This window comes from Mauremys mutica, chromosome 2 (genome assembly GCF_020497125.1).
Source record: "Mauremys mutica isolate MM-2020 ecotype Southern chromosome 2, ASM2049712v1, whole genome shotgun sequence".
Lineage (NCBI taxonomy): Eukaryota > Metazoa > Chordata > Testudines > Geoemydidae > Mauremys > Mauremys mutica.
In genome coordinates, this window is record NC_059073.1 from 184,789,239 (window position 1) to 184,812,814 (window position 23,576).

The window sequence follows — 23,576 nt, forward strand, 5'->3', positions numbered from 1 at the left end:
GACGCAAATCTGACATCAGGAATCATAACATTCAAAAACCAGTGGGAGAACACTTCAGCCTCTCTAACCATTCAGTGACAGACTTGAAAGTGGCAATTTTGCAACAAAAAAACTTCAAAAACAGACTCCAAAGAGAGACTGCTGAACTCGAATTAATATGCAAATTAGATACAATTAACTTAGGTTTAAACAGAGACTGGGAATGGTTGGGTCATTACACTAATTGAATCTATTTCCCTATGTTAAATTCTCCTCACACCTTCTATGGGTATCTCAATTATCACTTCAAAAGTTTTTTTTTCCTCCTGCTGATGATAGCTCATCTCAATTGATTAGACTCTTCCTGTTGCTATGCATACTTCCACCTTTTCATGTTCTCTGTATGTATAAATATCTCCTGTCTCTGTGTTCCATTCTGTGCATCGGAAGAAGTGAGCTGTAGCTCACGAAAGCTTATGCTGTAATAAATTTGTTAATCTCTAAAGTGCCACAAGTACTCCTGTTCTTTTTGAAATAAAATTGTAGCTTCTTTACGATGTCTCTCTTGGAGTTTCCCTGACCACTTGAGGGGAGGGACTTTCAGGTGGGCAGAGCTCAAGAAGTAACCTTTTTTTCCCAGTCAGCTACCTGCATTCTTTTCAATGAATCATTGAACCCTTTTCTCTGGAAGCTCCTCTGGTGCTGCTGCTGATTCAAGGTCCAGCTGCCTGACTGATCTATTCCCCCTTCCATCCTGCTACTCTAAAGCATGTAATCAGTGACCACTTTTCTCTGGAAAGTTCTAGTTCTATATTTTAAAAATAATACTCAAGTTACTTTTGATGTAGTATGTAATATTGGAGATGGTGGTATGTTTTCTATAAGAGTAATGTGATCAACTTTAAGACTTTGTATTAAGCTAGATCTGGTTTGAATGATATGGGTTCATAATTAACTTTTTGAAGTGGGTTATGAATTTACATTTAGATTAATTCCTTCGTGTTAAAAACTGCAGTTATTTGTTTACTTATTACTATTTGACTATAATTTTAGTATGATCTAGGGGTATAAAGCAAGACCTAATTTCTTCTTGAAAGTGGCACAGATTATTCTCTTTCATGTACACCTCTACCCCGATACAACGCGGTCCTCGGGAGACAAAAAAATCTCACCGCATTATAGGTGAGACCACATTATATCAAACTTGCTTTGCGCCCCCCACCCCCTGATAGGCACTCACCGGCAGCGGCAGGAAGCAGAGCAAACCCGACCCCAACCCACTCCACTCCGCCACTTCCCAGCTGTGGCACTCTGCTTCCCGCTGCTGGTGAGTGCGGGGAGGTTGGGGAAAGGATGCCTCCCTGCACTCACCTGTGTTGGGAAGTGGAGTGACGCGGCCCCAGCCGTGTCGCTGGGGGGCGGCTGGGGAAAGATCCTGCACTCACCTTCCCAGCACCAAGGCTGGGAGCTAGGGGATGGAGTGGGCTGGGGCCATGTCGCTCCACTTTCCCACCGCAGGTGAGTGCAGAGGGCGTCCTTTCCCCAACCTCCCCTCACTCTCCGGCGGCGGGAAGCGGAGCAGCCCAGCCCCAGCCAGCTCCACTCTGCCAGCTCCCAGCTGTGACGCTCCACTTCCAGCCGGGCAGGTGAGTGCAGGACCTTTCCCCAGCCGCCCCCCAGCAACATGGCTGGGGTCAGGGCAAGGAAAGCGGAGTGGGCTGGGGCCATGTTGCTCCACTTCCCGCCGCCGGTGAGTGCGGAGAGGTTGGGTGACTGCTCCGACCCCCATCCATGCCGCCCCTCCCCCCCATACTCCCCTGCGGCGGGAAGCGGAGCGCTGCGGCTGGGAGCTGGCAGAGTGGAGTGGGCTGGGGCCAGGCTGCTCTCCTTCTGCCACTGCTGGTGAGTGCGGGGGGGATCCCTTTCCCTAAGCCCCCTACCTCAAGCGACACAGCTGAGGTGAGGGAAGCAGAGCGGGCTTCTCTGGCCCCGCCCCCCCTACTAACCCCCTGGGCCACTCTGGGACTGCGGGCCCTCACAGCTGCTGCCCCCCAGACCCTGGGGTGGGGGGAAGCCACTGACTGCCCCTGAGACCCTCTGCCCCTTCTCGAACCCCTCGGCCCCAGCCTGGCCCAGCACCCTTAACACGCTGCTCTGAGCAGTGTGTCAGAGCTTTACCGCCTTGTATGCGAACCCGCCTTATATTGGGTTGCGTTACATCAGGGTAGAGATGTATATAAGTTTGCATATATTTAATTGTATCCTCCTTTCTTCTCTCCGCCATGTGTCACTTATACCCTTATGGCTATCTCTTGTAAATGGATCTGTCCCAGGCATATGGTTCCAGCTATTTGGATTCATGTGTAAGCTCTAGCCCTGATAGCATAAGCTATTTGGAATAGGGAGAGTCTTTGTGGTACAGTGTATAAGACTAATATTCCAGATAGGTTTTAGTTGTAAGGGGCTCAGAAGTTTTTCTTGAGATTATTGTTGAGAGCGTATAATCTACAGTTGCTTTTCTTTGGTCTAAGTTTGATACGCTGGTTTCTAGAACTTCCTTGCTGAAGAGAAAAATTCAGAAACAGTTGCCTCATTTGGAAGTTAAGAATTGATTGAAGTTCTGTTCCAGCTCAAGTCATGTTATGCTTTGAGATTCACAAGAAAAATAAAATAGAACAACTTTTTTTGTGCTTACTGACCTCACAATTGCTTTGAAAAATTGTCTTTAATTATACCAGTTTTGAGGGTGCAATTACTTTTACAGTTAAGTGCAAAGATGAGAAATTAAATGAACTGTGTGCAGGTGTCAGACTAGTACTTAGCCATTTGTAAGTCATATTTTGTAGGGTAAAGCCAATCTAAATTAATCAATAAAAGGCAAGATAGCTTTTTAGTTATGCAAACTAGAACAATAAGGCAATCAAATGCCAGACTTAAAAGCATATTTTGACCTACAAAATTTAAAAGGAATTTCTCTTCCGTACGTGGAATTGCATAATTAGCATGGCACATGTGGGCTTTTTTGCTTAAGATTCTGTATTTTGCTGTGGAATACTGGACTTTGTAGCGTATTATGTAACCTTGTTAATCCTTTAAGTTTTTCTGGATAGTCATAGGCATTTCTGTGAACTACTTTTTAAAATAACTCATTTTGCATTCATGTTGTGATGCTACAGCAGTGTGATAAGGTGATTAAGGACCCCATAATGACATATTTGACAGTGTCTAGCAAAATTATGCAAACGTATGGTACTGTGTTGTGGATGTAATAAGCTGTCACATAGGTCTTTTTACTGTGCTGGTACAAACATAAAAGGAAATGCAAACAAATTTTAAATTAAAATGTCAGCATGGTAAAACTTACCATGAAAAGACAGTGAATTTTGAAACATGTAAAGTTATGTATCTTGTGCGGTAACTAGACTCATTTTGCTTTAACTGATTTGTGTTGGTCTTTGTACCTGGATGTTTTTGTACAATAATGATGGTTGTAGTATTTTAAAAGTATGAGTGAGTTTGGAAAGAGTTTAAAGCAGTCACATTTTTTCCCAGTGTTCTTATATATTTTTACACACCATTTCAGATTTGAAATTTGTAGCATAAAATACCTAAGAAAGATAAAATTTAAAAATAGTAGCTGTCATTTGGTTGTGAAATAGTTACTCTTGGGAGAATTTTGCACCAAAACATTAAAAATTCTGCACACAGTTATTTTAAAATTCTGCAAAATTCTGCCAATTTTATTTGTCAAAATAACACTCTATAATCATGCCAGTTGATTCAATTATTTTCGTAATTTATTTAAAAATACCTGCCAGCAAGTATGTCTGTAACAATAGTCACATGCAGAATTTCCCCCAGGAGTAGAGAGTTAAAGAAACCTCTACAACAACCCAGTTCTTGTTTCCCGTTCTCCCCCCCCCCCAGCTCAGCCAGGGGGCCAGACACTCTCACCCCACTCCCCTAGAGTCCAGCTGCAGGCCCGCCCCCCAGCCCAGACACTCACACTGTGTCACTCTTCTCCCCCCCCCCACAGCCCAGACACTCACAACCCCCACCCGCCTAGAGTCCAGGGATCCAGAGAGAGAAACAGCCTGATGCTCGGTCCCAGGCCAGCATGTAGTTTCCTGCGCCCTGCCGCCTTTTTCCTTACCAGGGTGTGCTAGGAACTACAGCTGCTGGGAACCCTCCGGTAATGCCTCCACCCCCTTGGCCCTCCTGCCCCCCCCATATGTGAACTGGGCTCTGCTGGGTCCAGCGGCCTCTAGTGGCAGCCAACATCTCTGCAGCCCATTTCTGGGGACGGGGGAGGAGGGAAGGAAATTCTGCACATGCAACATTAATTTGTGCAAACTTCTGCATTGTGCAGTGGTGCAGAATTCCCCCAGGAGTAAAAATTGGAATGGAACTTGAGGCTTTAATTTCTGCTGGAATATTGCTAAAACGTCTGAGTACGTTACACAACTACTTCTAATTTGCCTCATCATTTCTGGTACCAGTTCTGGGACAGTATTGACCACCTGAAGGGGGGGAAGGAGGGGGTAAGCTGGGCTTTGGGGAGCAGCAGAGGCACAGCTGGAAGGTTTCCTTCTCCCTTCCTTAGCATCTGGCTTGCGGGGGTGTGGTGTGTGTGGTGGGGGGTGGTTGTTTTTTGCGCTATTTTGCCGTGTGGCGTATTGAGGACCTCCTTCCCCCTGGTGCACTGAGTTGTACCCTCCATCTTGGTTGCTGGTGGTGGGATGTGTGTGCACTATTTTGCAGTGGGTGGTCAGGAGACCTGAATTCCCCAAGGCACTGACCTGTTGCCTTCCCCTCCCCCCAATCTCTTCTGTAGTTGCTAGGAACCATTTTTCTCCCCTTGCCTCCACCTCCACCCCCATTGCAGGCTGCATATGGTGCTTTCCCCAGCCGTCCATCCCTTGCCAGGATGGAGTATGAAGCTGTCCCTGGCAGCTGGGCTCACTCAGCCGTTTTTGCTCACTGGCAGGGCCGGTGCTACCATTAAGGCGAACTAGGCGGTTGCCTAGGGCGCCAAGATTTGGGGGCGCCAAAAAGCGGTGCCCCCATTTTTTTTAACAGCGGTGCCTCCCCGAGCGCACGGTCCCTGCTCCACTTCTCCCGCCTCCCAGGCTTGCAGCACCAATCAGCTGTTTGGCCCCGCAAGCCTGGGAGAAGAATTAGAGTGGGGGCGGTGTGCTCGGGAAGGATGCGGAAGAGAGGGGAGCTGGGGTGGGGAGGTGCCATATGGCTGCCCAGGCTGGGGGATGGGGAGCTGCCGTGGGGGTGCCTCAGGGTGGGGGGGGAGCTACCACAGGACTCCCCACCTCAGCTCACCTCTGCTCTGTGTCCTCCCTGAGCACGCCGCTCCCGCTCTAATTCTCCCGCCTCCACACGACGAAGCCATTTTTGTCGATTTAAAGGGCTCTTAAAATAAATTTCTGTACTCCTCCCCGACGAGGGGATTAGCGCTGAAATCGACATCACCGGGTCGAATTTGGAGTAGTGTGGACGTAATTCAATGGTATTGGCCTCTGGGAGCAATCCCAGAGTGCTCCATTGTGACCGCTCTGGACAGCAAAAAGAACAGGAGTACTTGTGGCTCTCAACTCAGATGCACTGGCAGGTAGACAGGAAAAAGCCCTGGGAACTTTTGAATTTCATTTCCAGTTTGGCCAGCGTGGCGAGCTGATCAGCACAGGAGTCCCAGAATCGCATGGAGTCCCAGAATTGCAAAAGAGCTCCAGCATGGACCAAACGGGAGGTACTGGATCTGATCGCTGTTTGGGGAGATGAATTCATGCTATCAGAACTCCGTTCCAGTAACTGAAATAAACACTTGAAAAAAATCTCTAAGGGCATGATGGACAGAGGCTACAACAGGGACCCGCAGCAGTGCCGTGTGAAAATTAGGGAGCTCAGGCAAGCCTGCCAAAGAGGCAAATGGCTGCTCCGGGTCAGAACCTCAGACATGTCACTTCTACAATGAGCTTTCTAGGGGGGCCCCCACCACTACCTCACCCCTGTCCGTGGACACCTGCAAGGGGGGGGAGTCTCACACAACGGGGATGAGGAAGATGAGGAGGATAGCGCACAGCATGCAAGCGGAGAAACCATTCTCCCCAACAGCCAGGAACTGTTTATCACTCTGGATCCAATACCCTTCCAACCCAGGCTCATGGACCATGAAGCCAGAGAAGGCACCTATGGTGAGTGTACCTTTTGTAAATATAATGCACGGTTTAAAAGCAAGCAGGTTTAATGATTAATTTGCCCTGAAGACTTGGGATGCATTCGCGGCCAGTACAGCCCCTCCTTTTAAATGGCCAACCCAACGGGTACTTGATATGGGAAAAGAGGGTGCTGCTATTTGAAACCATTCCACATGTTCTGAAGGTTGAAGAAGCTGAAAGACTCTGGCTTACCATGGCTGCCTGCAAGCCAAATTCTGTTGCCTGGCCCTGCATGTGCGATCTCTAACACCAGACTGGCAGGCTCTCAATATAAGAGGCAGAGTGCAACCTTGTACCGAAAGCACATGTGCTATGTAACGTTAACAGCTTGGTTCACCGTGTAAGTGTCTACTCATTGTTCTGTAAAATGTCTCTTTAAATGCTGCTACTCCCTTTTTTCCCTCCCGCAGCTGCAAATGTTGCAACGCTCCCCCTATCATCTCTGTCCCAGAAGCTAGTGCAGATAAGAAGTCCAAAAAACCACACTCGCGATGAAGTGTTCTCTGAGCTCATGCAGTCCTCCCGCACTGAAAGAGCTCAGCAAAATGTGGAGGCAAACAATGTCAGAGTCCAGGAAAGCAGAAAATGAACACGAGGACAGAAGGGACAAACGAGATGAGAGCTCGCGGGAGCAAGAGAAGAGGTGGCAGCAGTGCGATGAGAGGAGACAGGATGCAATGCTGAGGCTACTGGGGGATCAAACCGATATGCTCTGGCATCTGGTGGAGCTGCAGGAAATGCAGCAGCAGCACAGACCACCGCTGCAGCCCCTGTGTAACCGCTTGTCCTCCTCCCCAAGTTCCATAGCCTCCTCACCCAGATGCCCAAGAACACGGGGGGAGGGGAGTGGCGGCTCCAGGCACCCAACTGCTCCAGCCCAGAGGACTGCCCAAGCAACAGAAGGCTGGAACTTTTGAAGTGCAGTGTGGCTTTGTCCTTCCCTCCTACCCTCATCCACCACCCCACCCTATGCTTCCCTCCTCACCCACCCCTCCTGGGCTACCTTGGCAGTTATCACCCCATTTGTGTGATGAAGTAATAAAGAATGCATGATTTTGAAACAATATTGACTTTATTGCCTCTGCAAGAGATGATCCAAGGGGGGGAGGGCAGTTGGCTTACAGGGAAGTAGAGTAAACCAAGGGGGTGGGTTTTCATCAAGGAGAAACAAACAAAACTGTCACACTGTAGCCTGGCCAGTCATGAAACTGGTTTTCAAAGCTTCTCTGATGCGCAGCGTGCCCTGATGTGCTCTTCTAATTGCCCTGGTGTCTGGCTGCACGTAATCAGTGGCCAGGCGATTTGCCTCAACGTCCCACCCCGCCATAAACATTTTCCCCTTACTCCCACAGATACTGTGGAACACACAGCAAGCGGCAGCAACAATTGGAATATTGGTTTCGCTGAGGTCTAACCGAGTCAGTAAACTGCACTAGCGCCCTTTTAAACATCCAAATGCACATTCTCCCACCATTCTGCACTTGCTCAGTCTATAGTTGATCTGCTCCTTACTACTGTCCAGGGTGCCTGTGTACGGCTTCATGAGCCATGGAATTAAGGGGTAGTCTGGGTCCCCAAGGATAACTATAGGCATTTCAACATCCCAAACGGTTATTTTCTGGTCTGGGAAGTAAGTCCCTTCCTGCAGCTGTTCAAACAGACCAGAGTTCCTGAAGATGTGAGCGTCATGTACCTTTCCCTGCCATCCCACGTTGATGTCGGTGAAACGTCCCTTGTGATCCACCAGTGCTTGCAGCACCATTGAAAAGTACCCCTTGCAGTTTATGTACTGGCTGCCAAGGTGGTCCGATCCCAAGATAGAGATGCATTTCGTCTATCGCCCCACTGGAGTTAGGGAATCCCTTTGCAGCAAAGCCATCCACTATGACCTGCACATTTCCCAGAGTCACTACCCTTGATAGCAGCAGCTCAGTGATTGTGTTGGTTACTTGGATCACAACAGCCCCCCACAGTAGATTTACCCACTTCAAATTGATTCCCAACTGACCGGTAGCTGTCTGGCATTGCAAGCTTCTAGAGAGCTATTACCACTCGCTCGTGAACTGTGAGGGCTGCTCTCATCTTGGTATTCTTGCACTTCAGGGCAGGGGAAAGCAAGTCACAAAGTTACATGAAAGTTCCCTTACACATGTGAAATTTTCACAGCCACTAGGAATCATCCCAGACCTGCAGCACTATGCGGTCCCACCAGTCTGTGCTTGTTTCCTGAGCCCAGAATTGGCATTCCATGGCATGAACCTGCCCCATTACCACCATGATGTCCAAATTGCCAGGGCCTGTGCTTTGAGAGAAGTTTGTGTCCATGTCCTCATAACCATCATGATCGCGCTGTCGTCACCTCCTTGCCTGCTTTTGCAGGTTCTGGTTCTGCACATATTGCAGGATTATGCACGAGGTGTTGACAATGCTCACAACAGCAGCGGTGAGCTGAGCGGGCTCCATGCTTGCTCTGGTATGGCATCTGAAGGAGAGCAGGAAAGCAGAGTTGCAGCGGAATCGGTGGATGATGACGGATGCCACGAGAATAGATATTTATACCAAATGATGAGAGGACCTGCGAGGTGGATTCATGACACCAGGAGAGCAGAGTTGCAGCGGAAGCGGTGGATGATGATGGTTTGCAGACCTACTGCACTGTCTACTGCCAGAAGCACCCAGAACACAACAGCAGTGATGTGACTAAGCTGAGCAGGCTGCATGCTTGCCATCGTATGGCATCTGCATGGAAAAAAGGTGTGAAACGATTGTCTGCCATTGCTTTCACGGAGGGAGAGACAACTGATGATGTACCCAAAACCACCCGCGACAATGTTTTTGCCCCATCAGGCACTGGGAGCTTAACCCAGAATTCCAATGGGTGGCGGAGACTGTGGGAACTGTGGGATAGCTACCCACATAATAAGTTGATGCTAGCCACAGTAGTGAGGACGCACTCCGCCAACTTAATACGCTTAGTGTGGACATATGCAGTTGACTGTATAAAATCTATTTCTAAAGATTGACTTCTATAAGATCGACCTAATTTCGGAATGTAGACATACCCTGAGACTCTGAAGTCATACTGACCTTGCTATTTGATAAGTAGACTGAAGAAAATTACAGTTGATACAATTACTATAGTAATGCTAAAAATCTGAAAGCATCTGATCAAGGACTTTTTTTACTCTAGGAAGCTTTTTTCATCTGGTCTTACCATCAAGAGCAGTGGCTCTTTGAAGATATTTCCATATTAGACAAAATGCATAGTGTATTTTGAGCCTATTGCAGAATCTGGCCTAAGTTTTCTTGTTGGTGTGAGTTTTAATATTTATTTCCCCAAAAAAGCAGAAGGGATAAATCTTGTTTTACTTATAAAAAAATAAAATAAAACTAAAACTTTAAAAATCATGTTGCCACTGTAAGCCAAAACAGTGTAAATTTAAGTTTTTTTTTTAAAAATAACTGATATTACCAACTTTGGTCCGAGCCGTGTCATATTCTCAGTTTTCCTCAATTGAGATTTGATAGTTCCAACATGAGAAATACATTTGGCAAGGGAGACTTAAAAAGTATAGTTTCAGCCATTTGGAGAAGAGAATCCTTCTGTGTTTCTATCAAAAAATGCTTTTCTAGGGGCAATTTGTTATGCCAGGAAAACTAGTAAATTACCACTTTCCTTTTGTGAAATTCTGCTTGAATTCTGTAACCACAATGGTTTTAAGGACCATTTTGGATTTTGTTTCCAGGGTTTAAAGAAGATTTCTACTTGGTTCATGAGATTATGCGACCTTTCTTCTATCCAAATCTTTGAAATAAGACGAAAGGAAAATTTCATACTCTTGATGTCAGGTAAATTATGGAATACTAATGATGGCAGAGAATTTAGCAGGTTGGATTAAAATGGGTGGAAACATTTTTGAAGGTTTTGTCTGCATTCAGGTCACCGGTTGAAAGATTAAGGGTAGATTTTGATGTGAATCGTATAAATTAAGACCCCTCTGTTTAGCATAAATGGCTACAATCCAAGACTCTGAAGATGAAGCTCTTTTCAGAAGTAGTGGAAGGCTCTGATACAGACTTTTTGGCAATGTTTTTTATGCTGCCGTCAATTAAAACTGTGGTTATATGCTGAGTATATGTTTGAAGGAAGTCCAGCAAATTGTGGTCCTTAAATGGTCCCACTTTGCTCTGATATTTTGTTTTTAGTTTTTAGCCATATTGGTTCTACAGGATAATAGTGAATTTTTATTCCAGTGCATGGATTGCCTTTTGGTGATTTCTAGGGTATGTTTGTCTCTGAATACTAGAGTTAGTGTCAAGGTTATTGTTAAATAATGGACTCGTCTGTAAAAGTTTCAAGAGGCTGTCAATATCCAGGAAAGTTTAAACCAGAATTTAATGCACATGTTCAGGTTAAGAATAAGATTTTCTTCTATAGCAATTATACTTTAAATTGAGCTCTTAACTTCATGGACACTGGAAAATAATTACTTTATTGCAACTGTAAGGATACTGTAATGTGTCCCAATTAAGCTCCATTATATTTCCATACCAAAGATTTTGCAATTTGTAATTTTTTTCACTAATATAAACAGCATTATAATAGGAGATGTGCTACCTAAAACGTTCCATTATTGGGGGGGAGCTCTAGCACCAACATTGAAATTTGGCTAGGGGATTATCCTGGGGTTAGAGAAATAACTGTTACTGTCCCCATGTAAATTCTTTAGAACTGGGTTAAGTCGTAAGCTTCTAAATCACCATTTCCCATCTCTGTTTTCCTTAGTGTTGCTTGCATGAAGCTTGCTGCTAAGAATCTATTAACATCCTGTTCGAACTTGAACAACCTGCTCTAGCATGCCATACAACTAAACTTCTGAATTGGGGGGGATGGAATGGATGCTCTTGTTCCCTTCTCTTGTTTTTACCCATCAAAATATCTTTTGGTCTGGGGGAACATGCACGTGGCTGTATACCAAGAGACCGTGAATTCTATACTCAAAGCTTCTAACTTCCATTAATAATTCTGTGCCCTGCATAACTCTGTATTGACCTCATCCCCCACTGAAAGGTTACAGAATCAGGGAAAAGAACCCAGATCTTAAATTTGGCAGACCCATGTTTGTCATTTAGCTGTACTGCCTCTCAATCTGCTAAATCTTTGTGCTTGGATATGCCTCTGTAAAATGGGGCTCACTCATGCCTGCATAAAACATTATTCTCAGGTTACATGTTGTCCTGTAGTGGCTGGTCTTCAGGGGATAACAGATTACTCCTTCTGGTAGCTAATATAGTTAATCCTCTAGCTCAGTGTTTCCCAAACTTGGAACGCCACTTGTGTAGGGAAAGCCCCTGGCGGGCCGGGCCGGTTTGTTTACCTGGCGCATCTGTAGGTCTGTCCAATCACGGCTCCCACTGGCCACGGTTCGCTGCTCCAGGCCAATGGGAGCTGCAGGAAGCGGCGGCCAGTACATCCCTCGGCCCGTGCCGCTTCCAGCAGCTCCCATTGGCCAGGAGCTGCAAACTCTGGCCAGTGGGAGGCACGATAGGCCGGACCTGCGGACGTGGCAGGTAAACAAACTGGCCTGGCCCGCCAGGGGCTTTCCCTACACAAGCGGCGTCCCAAGTTTGGGAAACATTGCTCTAGCTCAACCAGTAAGAGGTCTGTTCCTCAATAATCCAGGATTTAAAATCTGCTGATGATACAGGTGACAGTATTAAGGTTTCATATAATAGAATTTGTGTGTTCCTTTTAAAAAACATTTGGAAACAACATACAAACCCCCTACATGTTAAATACATTACGTTTAGAAAGTTCAGTACGCGAATTTTAGGAAACTGTAGAATTAAGGTTGTGTGGTTCAACTTTATCCCTGTTCCCTTGTGCATATATATTATGAGTGTACTTTATAACTAGTTCACATACAGTTATTTCAACAGGATCCCTACCTCAATAGCAGCATTTTAACAACATTTTGAGTATGTAATTCACTATAGAATGTAAAACAGACCTGTTAAGAAGGCATGCAAGACTTGTCAATAAATTAATCTCTTCACAGTATTACCTGCAGAAATGTTTTTTCTGTGGTTTTTAAAGCCATGAAACAAACTGTAGCAAACTCTACTAAACTAATGTATAATAAACAAGTATTTATGTAATATTCTATATAGCACACACTCTTTGGTTTTAAGAATGATGCTTAGATTAAATTGAACAGTGAATACAATACACACAACAATTCAAAGAACCAATAATGTCTCTAGAATCTCTAAATGACAAGTGATATGCTGCAGTGAGATTAGCCTATAGCAGGGGTAGGCAAACTATGCCAGAGCTGATTTTCAGTGGCACTCACACTGCCTGGGTCCTGGCCTCCAGTCCGGGGGGGCTCTGCATTTTAATTTAATTTTAAATGAAGCTTCTTAAACATTTTAGAAACCTTAATTTATTTTATATACCGTATTGTCCCGAGTATAGGCCGCACTTTTTTCCCCTAATTTAAGTCTTTAAATTAGGGGTGCGGCCTATAATCAGGAACTTAAAAAAAAAACAATAAAAATACTTAAAATCCCAGCCGCGGCCGGGAATCAGAGCGCTCTGGGCTGCCCGTGGCGGCGGGCAGCCTAGAGCCCCCTGAGTCCCGGCCGCGGCTGGGATTTAAAGGGCTCTGGGCTCCCCGCCGCGGCGGGCAGCCTAGAGCCCTCTGAGTCCCGGCCGCGGCTGAGATTTTCTTTAAGTTAAAAAAAGTTAAAAATTTAATTTTTTTAAAATAGCACCAAACTTTAAGGGTGCGGCTTATAATCAGGAGCGGCCTATACTCGGAACAATACGGTACAACAATAGTTTAGTTATATATTATAGACTTATAGAAAGAGACCGTCTAAAAATGTTACAATGTATTACTGGCATGCAAAACCTTAAATTAGAGTGAATAAATGAAGACTCGGCACACCACTTCTGAAAGGTTGCTGACCCCTGGCCTATAGGTTCCTTATTGGGGTAGTATTTGAGATGGTATTGCTTGCAGGAATTGTCAGTAAACTGATTCAGGTTAGTGCTTCCTCAACGTTTTGTGTTTGTCTGAATGTTTTAAAGTTTGATTTTAATGTAAAATTAGCCATTGTTGGTCCAGATGACTAATCTTGAAATGATACAAATGTTAATCCTTTTTTATGGCACTGAGAAATTAAAATGGTAAAAGAATAACCATTCATCAAGACCTGAAAACTAAACAAGGCTGAGCAATAGATGCAGTGATTTAATTCTTTCAAATCAGACCTTACATTCCGTGGCTTAAAGCTCCTCTCTTTTAATAGCTTTGCAATCCAGGCAGAGCTATTGAGAATGAACTTCAATTCACACAGGTACCTTTTTTCTTAGATACATAATTCTTCTTTGATTTGCAGAATCTCATAATTTAAACAAGGTCTAAATTAACACCTCACCGCTATACTGCTTTATCTTGCACTGTTTTCAGTGGCTTGATAAAGAGTGTGTGACTTTCAGAAGCTTGTCTAGATTACTTTTTGTTAGTCCAAGTGAGGTTACATTTCTTGTCTCCCACTCTGATTATGTCATGCCTCTTTTTGAATTCTTCTACTGGCTCCCCACTTCTCTGATGCACAGGTTCAAGCTTCTCTTCCCCTTCAAGACCCCATGTAATTTTCTTGCCTTCTAAATCTCTACCTATCTAACACCTCCCTTATCCTTGACTGTGCCAATAATGCCAGTCTGGTTGCTCATTTTGTACATTTTCTTCTGCAACAGTGTCTATGGTTTCTTGTGGGCTATTCCTTAATTGATAGAATGTCCTTCTTAAACAGTCTTCACTCTTTCATTTACATCCACTCTCAAAATCCTCTTTTTGTGATGTATACAAGAATCTTGGCTGACCATCATCGACTTATTACTTTCTCACTTGTTTGGGGACAAGAGGTCAAATGTTGGGAGGATGGAAGTGTAAGGGCTATTAAATTGAAGCTGGAGATTTGTGTGGGAGAAGATGAGAAGCTTATTTGATGGGGGAGAGGGAACCTTAGTGTGTATAATATTAAAATAAAATCTATCAGTAAACTTGTAACTAATAAGACTAGTCACCCTGATTGTTTTGTATATTGCAACCCTCTTACTTATCCTTTTTTTTGGATCAAAGCAGCTGGAAGAGTCTACTTGCATTTTAAAAGTGCATGTTTTGGGAACTGTAGCAATCTGAATAAGTAATGATACTAGCTAGAAGCTCATAGGTTGAGGACCATTTCTGCAAGGAAAGGGCTTGACACATAATGCAAAACTTTCATCCCCAGCAGCCCTTTGGGGCCCTCTTTAACCTATATCGGAGCTGAAATGTAGGCTTGGCAAGCTGGTCAATTGACTGCCTGTTTGACCACAATCAGATATTCCAGTAAGAATGTCCTGATGTTGGAGGAGGTCTACCTTTTTGATTGCATCATGGCGCCATGTGTTCACAAGTCTACATAAGTGTCTTGATCACTCATTTTACTACATGTTACCTGTTAGGAAAAAGGTAAACTAATTGAAAACTGAGCATCTTGATTTGCTGGAATTTTCTAGAATGAAGTGTAGTCTTTTTTTTTTGTATACCAGGCCAATGATGTACATAGCGGTTTACAAAGGACATAAAAATTAAGACTGCGGTCCCTGCCTCAGAGCCTACAATCTAAACTGACTAGACAGGCATACATACATTAACTCCGTAGGGAGGGAAAAGAGGGTTCAGTCATTACGTCTTTCCCCCCAACAAAGAGAAAAAGATGTGCAGCCATTAGACCTCACCCTTAACAAACACAAGTATCAAGTATTAACCCCCTAACTTCTCTCCCCACCCTCAACAAAGTAAACAACCCATCTTAAATGCCCTTGTAAATAATCCCCCCACATGTAAATAAACCACCCTCAATAAAAATCCCCTTCATAGTCCCCTACCCCCCAAACATACACATGCATCCTTAGCCAAAGCTTCCAGGTAATATAAAAAGTTCTTTGATAATGAGAGGGGTTGACATCCTATCTCTTCAGAAACCCTTCCCTTTCCGTCCCTTTCTTCCTCCTGCTATGGCTTATGGGTCCATTTTATTTTGCTGCAAGGAGGAGGGCCTGTTCCCACACGCTACCCCATGCCTGTGTGATTTGTGATTCTGTAAAGGTTCTGGGAGGAAAGGTGCAGTATGGCCAAATACAAAGCTAGAATATTCTGGAAGCTCAGGAGTTAGAAATAGAACTGAATGGCTACTGGTTGATTGACTTATTGAAATACAGGAGATACTTCATAATCTAGAGAGCATTCTAGAAATAGTGAGACATAACAGGGACATAATAAATTATGCTGATATGAGGAAAGACAAAATCATGTGTATGGAAGCTTTTTTTTACTAGACATGAACATGGATAACTTTTAACGCTAAGTGCAAGTTCTTTGAGTATGTCCACCTTCTGTTCTTCTGAGTAGGTGACCCATGTAGATAGAATGGAGAAATGTTTGTTTAACTTTTGTGATGTGCAGCTATTGGCAGAGAGATTATTTCAGTCAAAAAGAAAAAAAAAAAAAAAGGAAATCTGGTACGTATCAAAATTTTTCTTTTGTGCATTCTCTTTCCACTTAATCTTTGGCAGCATCACCACAAAGCATAGAGTTTTGATAACAATGATAGGAGTGAGAGTGAAAGTGAAGCTAATCCCATTACTTCATCTAAGATTTTGCTACTCCACCTGCTTTAGCCACAAAAACTCCTACTTCTGGAAAGTCTTCAGATATTCATCAAAGTGGTATTAAGAAGTTTTTGGATAGAATATCCCATTACCAGGAAAACAAAATTGACCAGATATTTGCTAGATGTATTTATGGCAGCAGTACACCATTTCATATGGTCAGAAATCCTTATATACTGGAATTTTATCATAAATTGCATTGTTTATTAAGTACCAAATAGGAAACTATTTGTGGGAAATCTGAATGTGAAACGGCTGATGTAAAAAAGAGAGTTGGTGGTGGTGTGCTTCTGATACTACAGCGTTCAACTTGAGACAACCTTCATTTGCAGACTCAAATCCAGAATGGTAACGCTTACCTCAGTAATCCCCTCCCTGAATCCACAGGACTGGTGCACGACTCCTTGACCTTCATCTTGCTATCCATCCTCCCCACAGAAAAATATTTCTCATTTCACATAGGCAATTCCTAATAAAGGGTATTCCCTTTTAGACTGCCAGCAGCACTGGGGGTGTTCAAGAAATGTTTTAATGTAATAGCAGCAGCCCACCTGAGAGAGAGTCATAGTTTTAACAACTCCAAACCTCAACAATTGCCTCATCCTAGGAAAATGTCCTCAATAGGTAGTCAGCTCCATTCAGCAGATTATTCATCCTTTTGCCTCCCTAGAACTAAGGGTCAATGAGGAAAAACAAATTCTATTAAGTCCATTAATGGCTATTAGCTAGTATGGGTAAGGAATGGTGTCCCTAGCCTCCGTTTGTCAGAGGGTGGAGATGGATGGCAGGAGAGAGATCACTTGATCATTTCCTGTTAGGTTAACTCCCTCTTGGGCACCTGGCATTGGCCAATGTCGGCAGACACGGTACTGGACTGGAGGGACCTTTGGTCTGACCGAGTATGGCCATTCTTATGTTCTCTATTTAAAAAATACTTTACTGGGATACAACAGCAGCAAGGACCTACCTCTCGCAGGAGAGAATCAGTGGCATAGTGGATTTAATCATCAACAGCAGACACATCATAAACCCATTGCTGAGAACTTGCCTCAGGCTTCTAGGTCACATAGTGTCCTGCACCTACATAAGTCAGCATGCTAGACTTCACCTTTGCTGCATACAAGATGGTTGAAGTAAGTGTATCAGCCCATCAGACATCACCTAGACGAGAGTGCAGGTCCCCCCGGAAGTTGTCATGTAAATTGGTGGAAGTATCCCAATAAATCTTCCAGAGGAGTTCCCTTTTCTCTGTGCCTACCATTCAAAACTTTCATAACAAATGCCTCCAACATGGGATGGGGGTTTACCTGGGCCACATAGGTTCAAGGCCTCTGATCTTTCGAAGAGGCCCAATTACACATTCTGGAGCAGAGTGCAACTCACCATGCTTGTGCTCCATTTTTTCCAGTTCTTAAAGGCTCATCTGTCCATATATTAACAAATAGCAATGTTTTACTAACAAAGAGGAGAAAAAGCCACCCCTCTGTCAGGAAGCAGTATGGCTGTGGAACAAGTGTATTGGTCACAACTTAAATCTAGTGGCTCTCCGCTTACCAGGTCTTCAGAATGTTCTGCTTGCTTGCCTCAGCAGACAATTTACAAGCAATCATGATTTGTCGGTAAAGGACATTGTCATTCAAGAAATACTTATTGGGGTCACTCCTCAATAGATATTATCAACATTGAACAACAGAAAGTGTCAAGACTTCTTCAGCAGAGGATCAGGATCACAGGTCCGCAGCAGGGGCATTCCTGATCCCTGGTCATCAGTTTTCATGTATAAAGCTGTAAGAAAGTTGATGTTTGTTTGTTTTGTTTGTTTGTTGTTCGAAAGTTGAAGTCAAAGCCTCAAGACCTAAACGCTTGTTTTGTTACTGACTAGATGAGTAGTACCTCCCCCTACTCCTCCATGCCCAGTGTGTGGTGTGAGAGCCCAAACTCTTGTACCCTAAAGCCAGACCCAGATCAGAGATCTCTAGAGGCTTTCCCAGCCCTATATCCTGCAGGAGAGACAAGCCCTAGTGCCCACCCAGCCCCATTCACTGGGACCTTCCCAAGCTTGTCCCTCAGTGCAGAGGGATGGCTGTGAAAAGCAAAGTCCTTGAAATTGGGTAGGAGACACTCCTGCTTGGTGTCCCTGACCCACACTACCATGTGTAGGTAGACTTTCACCTGGGCAAAGTGCAAGGCAAGCACCAGAAGGGCCTGAGTGCAGGCAGTGGCGCTCAATATGGAGCTGGGGCAGTGAGAGGGTGAATGCTATGGAGAAACTAGTCCCATCCTCTGCATCTGCCATGGCTCCCACCAAGTCATGACAGAGGGGTGGCTCTGGCAAATTTGTGGTATTGTGACTCCATGTGCCAAGTCGCAGTGCCACTTAAAGTTGCAACAATTTGCAGTTTCCTCAACAAAATCACAGCCCGTGATTTTCCTACAGCCTTACACATGCATTTATCATCCAGTTCCCCTAATCCCAAGGGTAATCAGAATAATCAAACAAGACTCGGCAAAGATAATGCTGGCTCCAGCCTAGGCAAAGGCAGTCTTAGTTTTCAGACCCGATGAGCCTCTCATTTCAGCCCCTGATCCAACTGCCTGTTCAGCTGTCTCTGCTATCCCAGAAGGAAGGCCGAATTTTGCATCTGGTTCTAATATTTATAAGATCCAGATTCAATTTATAGTATGGATACTGGATGATTGTCAGTGTTAGAGGGAAGTTGCTCATCGGAAGTCAAAATACCTGTATTAAAAGTAGAACTCTACCAGCGCTACATACTCATAATGGAAAATAGTTAGATCTGCATAGGGCCCTGTCAGTCTTGATGGGATTAAGCTGTTAGGGTATTTCTTAGATCGTTTGTATTTTATGAAGAAAGAATGAAAGGTTAACATGTTTCCACCTGAAGACTGTCTAATTGGATTACTAGTTGTAGTAGACTTCGCTAATATTTAGCTTAAGTAGCCTTTCCAGAAAGACACTCAGCTCATTCCAAGGCCCAAAATACCACAGTTGCGTCTTTGAGGAATATGTTTGTAGCAGATGTATGTAGGGCAGCCACTTGGAGTTCAGAACATGGTTTTACACACTTTATTCCATTGAACATCACAGTGTGATGCTCATTTTGGGAGGGCCATTTTATAGTCATTTAGATTCCCAGCACCCACCTCTATCAAGTTTGATCACAGAGTCCCCATCAGTGGCGTATATGTGAACAAGCACTCAGAGAAGAATACTAATTTTGGTTCTTTGAGGAGTGCTGTCCACAAGCTGTTGTCCTTTCCCACTAATAGAGTGTCTTATAACAGCTGGATTTTGTATTGGTGAAGGAATTAAAGGATGGTTGGGGTTGCCCTGCCCATTATGCCTTTGTTGGGAGCACAAGGATATTCAGGGTAAGGGGCAATCCCCAATAGGCACTCCTGGTCCAAAAAAATCCAGAATTGAGTGCACTGGTTCATGAGTACCATCCTTGGAATATAGATATGGACAGCATATCTCAAAGAACCTCAGTAAGGTAAATAACCATTTCATCATATGGCTATAATGTTTTCCAGAGATTTTGTGACATTCATTCCTACGTGGCAGGTAACTTTGTTCAGACTTAATGTTACAGAGAAATGTATTATAAAGCCAGATTGTGCCTGGCCCATACACAAGATGGGGTGTGCAGGGCTTGAATTGGAAAACAAATGACTATTCTTCTAAGCGCCATCTGTTTGAAATGCCAAAATAAGACATCCTTCCATAGAAGCTACTTATTGGTGTGGCTTGGATGCCCTTTGGGCTACATTCTTTTTTGGAGGGGAGGGTGTCAGACAAAGATGCTCTTTAGGCTCAGCTCACTCTCAGTAAAGCATGTTGGAGCTTGTATGCCCCCAGACTTTGTGGGTTCTGTTCTCAGTTGGAGGAACCACCCCACTCAGAAAGTTCAGGCACAAATGTAGTACTTATGCTCAGAGTATGAGAACTAGTTTTGGCTAGTGCCTTTAGTGATCCTATCTTCTGCAAATTGAATGAGGGTGGGACGAGGATGCAGACCCATTGCCCTATCCGTTTACGCTGGCCAGTAATGCTAGCCCCTTCCCTACATTTGGAGGAAACGTGCTGAATGTTCCTCACGGTTCCCTGAAGGCTGTTGGAAGGAATAAGGTGTATTCCTTGTCCTCTTCTGATTTTGATTTCATATTTCTACATTGCTTTGTTGATTCTCCAAAGTTGACAGTACTAAAATCTTGTATTACAATAGTTTGCATATGATTCTGAATATATATATATATATATGGAGTAAAAAAAGTGCTAAGTTTTCATAGTCACTTTTAAAGTAGAATTTCACTTTAAAGCCTTCCAACATTTTTTTTGAAAATTTATGTGCAGTAGATTGATTTCTCTACCTGATTCTGTGAGGGGTTGCTTGCTGAAAAACAATGATCCAGTCTGTAGGCTAGCCATTTGCTTTTTAAGGTATGGGGTGCTCTTGGAGACATTATAGTCTTGCATACAAATTTGAAAACGTCAAATATGAAAACTTTTTTAGCCTACTTTCAGTCAGGTAAAAATAATTAAAAATACATCTTTTTCTTTTTTGCCTTTCAACTAGTTTTTATAGCATGTCCAATATATGGAAAACTGGAAAAAACCATGTTTGTATCCTAGAGTGGGGACATCAAATGTGACAAACTTTTCAGTAGCAAAAGGTTGTATGAACATAATTTTGCTTTATTTAAAAAAGCTACAATGAAGTTCAATACAGAATTAACTTACATGAATTTTATAGGGTATTTTTAAATATTACATTTTCCCCCAAATGTCAAGAACTACTAGAGTAGGATAATGCTAAATATATAATGCTAGCTATATTAAATTATTTTTTCTTCCACACATACAGTATTCCAAACAAATTACTTTTTTGCAAATATACTTCCAATTTTTCTGATTTTTTTCTGTTGTAAAACTGTTCACTTCCCAGCCTGTATAGCTTTTGCTTAGCTAAGTTTTTTTTTCTTAAAGCGAGTATAGATCTAATTTAATATTATCAGAGGTAGCATCCTTGGAAGATTGATCCTCCTTATTCACAAAACAGGTATACAAGGACATACAAGAAATGAGACAATAGTTTCAGTTCACATCTTGTGTGTTTGCCAATGGTGTTAACAAGGCTGCCACTTCTTTATCCTATTCTCACCAACTCAATTTATGCACTGCACGTGACTGAACAACCATCAGATGGTAACATCTGGTCAGTGCTGACCAGAGCAGGGAGCAAGACGGTGCACTGGAAATGAAAAGTTTGCCATTCCATTACTTAATCCACTGAGCCATTCAGTCCTCCATCCTTTCCTTGCCTCTCTACTGTAGGTTTAACCCTTTACACCAGTGTATGTTAAAAAGAGCCACAAAGCTGGAACACACAGAGAGATGTTATGGTGCAAATATATCTATTTGCTATTTTAAATCTCCAAACTCTTGATCTTTTCATTTTTCACATTTTAAATCCTACTATTGGAGTATTTTTAATGTCATAACCCAGAAATTATATTTTAAAATTGTTATAAAAACTGTTGACTTATAAATGAACCTCTTTGATTTACCTTTCTGTCCATAGGTGTAAAACAAAGGTGTATCCAGACAACCTTCCTACAACAAGTGTTGTCATTGTGTTTCACAATGAGGCTTGGAGTACACTTTTACGAACTGTCCATAGTGTGATAAATCGGTCGCCACGACACTTGCTGGAAGAAATTGTACTTGTAGATGATGCCAGTGAAAGAGGTAATACAGTGGTGGTGTTTTGCTGATTTGCAGATGCTGTCTACATGGCTTCATGACTTACTGCTTTAAGAAATTCAGACTTGACATTGGTTTAGCAAGGACAAGTAATTTTGGGAATATTTGAAAAATCATAGTAAGGAAGCAATGCCCACATTTGTTTGTATCTGGAACATTCCACACTGAATATACAGTAAAAGCCCACCTATTCACCCATTGCACTCTAGTATTAAGATTATAAAGGGCACAGCAGTTCTGGGTATCTTTTAAAAAAAAAAAGGGGGGGGCACTAGACTGTTGATTTCAAATTCTGTGCAATCTGTAGTACGCTTTGCTTTCTAGGGCATTCACAAACCTCTCTAGTAGTGGTTCCCGTAGTGAGGTCCCTGGATCATGGGAGTCCACCGTGGGTTATGCTGGGGTCTGTCCCTGGGAGCAGGGCCAGGACACACTGGAATGACATTCTGGCACTTTGCCACATGAAGGATGCCATTTTATTCCACATAGCATGATGCATCATGCCTGAGAGGTCGTGCTGGCAGGAGCCTGCTGCTGTTTACATTCCAGTAGAACCAGAAACAAAAGGGGTCTGGGTCATTTAATCAGATGCTAACGGGATGCTTGGGGGAAAAAAGTTTGGGAACCACTGTCTTAGAACATGTAAGATTTTTATATGCATCACCTGATCAAATAAACACAGACAGCTTTCTGCCCTAAAAACCTAAATAACTCAAAGATATAAACACATGTGTGCACAGGTTAGAGCTGGTTGAAACTTGACGTTTTCATTCCATAAACAAATGTGATATTTTAAAAAAAAAAATTGACATTACAAATCAGAGCAACATTTCAATTTCCAAAATTCAGTTTTGGCTCAGCAAAAGCATTGCAGAAAAATTGAAAAGTTTCATTTAGATTTTGACTTTAATATTTGTATTTAGTTTGTGTCTTTAAATTTGTGATTTAATTTTTAAATATCAATATTAAATACTAACATATCAAATATAGTTTAATTGAATGATATAGTTTTGTCATGATAAAGCTATGCATAATTTTTATCAGTCACTTGAGGAAAAAAAAAAGATTTCATACTTTGGTCACAGTGACCTTGAGGACCTTGCTACCATTCATTAACAGTTTTGTTAGCTTTGACATAGTTCTGTTTTGAAACAGGACTAGGTCAAAGCGAACTAACATACTGATAATGTGTGGCAGCAGGGTCTATATAAATGGCAAAAATTCACAGTTATGTGACAGTGGTGACCACGATGACATAATTGTATCCTTAAGAATTGGTGATTGGTATTGTAATTGATGAATATAAAATAAAATACTAAATATAAACCTAAAATAAAAAACCTCCATCTGGTGGAGGATTTTCTCCAATATTAAGTGTCTTTATGCATATGAAAAGTGAGAGAGAAGCCGTGTGTGTGTGTGTGTGTGTAATATCCATTAACCAGTTGTGTGTTTGTCTTGTCATCTGTTACCTTCATTTGTATAACCAATGAAGATTATTTCCATAACTTGGGGATGTTGCAGCAGTGGCAGAGATTGCTCATTAGGTAGAGGATAGTGAATGCAAAGGATGACACATTAAGCAGGTGAATAGCTAGAGAGGACATCAACGTGAACTTTTGAAGGCCATCCCTAGAGCCACTGAATCTAATCTCAGAGTCAGAATATTAGCTGAATTGAAGGAAAGCATGCACGAAAATGAAGCAAAAAGGCAAAGTAGTAGTCTGAATAGTGGTTATGGTCCAGAGATTCAATATGAGACTCTGCCATTGCATAGAACAATATGGACATCTGGGAATTAAAGTATTAAACTAAGAAATAACATAGGACAAATGAAGCGAGAACAATCATGCAC

The 23,576-nt window shown here is 43.0% G+C and overlaps 1 protein-coding gene across 1 annotated transcript in view; it reads left to right on the forward strand.

Moving 5' to 3' along the window:
- GALNT1 (polypeptide N-acetylgalactosaminyltransferase 1) overlaps positions 1 to 23,576 on the forward strand; it is a 184,580-nt gene that overhangs the window by 94,083 nt on the left and 66,921 nt on the right. Inside the window, exon 5 of the mRNA XM_045005628.1 lies at positions 21,540 to 21,706. Coding sequence (XP_044861563.1) covers positions 21,540 to 21,706 — 167 coding nt within the window. The remainder of the gene's footprint in view (positions 1 to 21,539; positions 21,707 to 23,576) is intronic.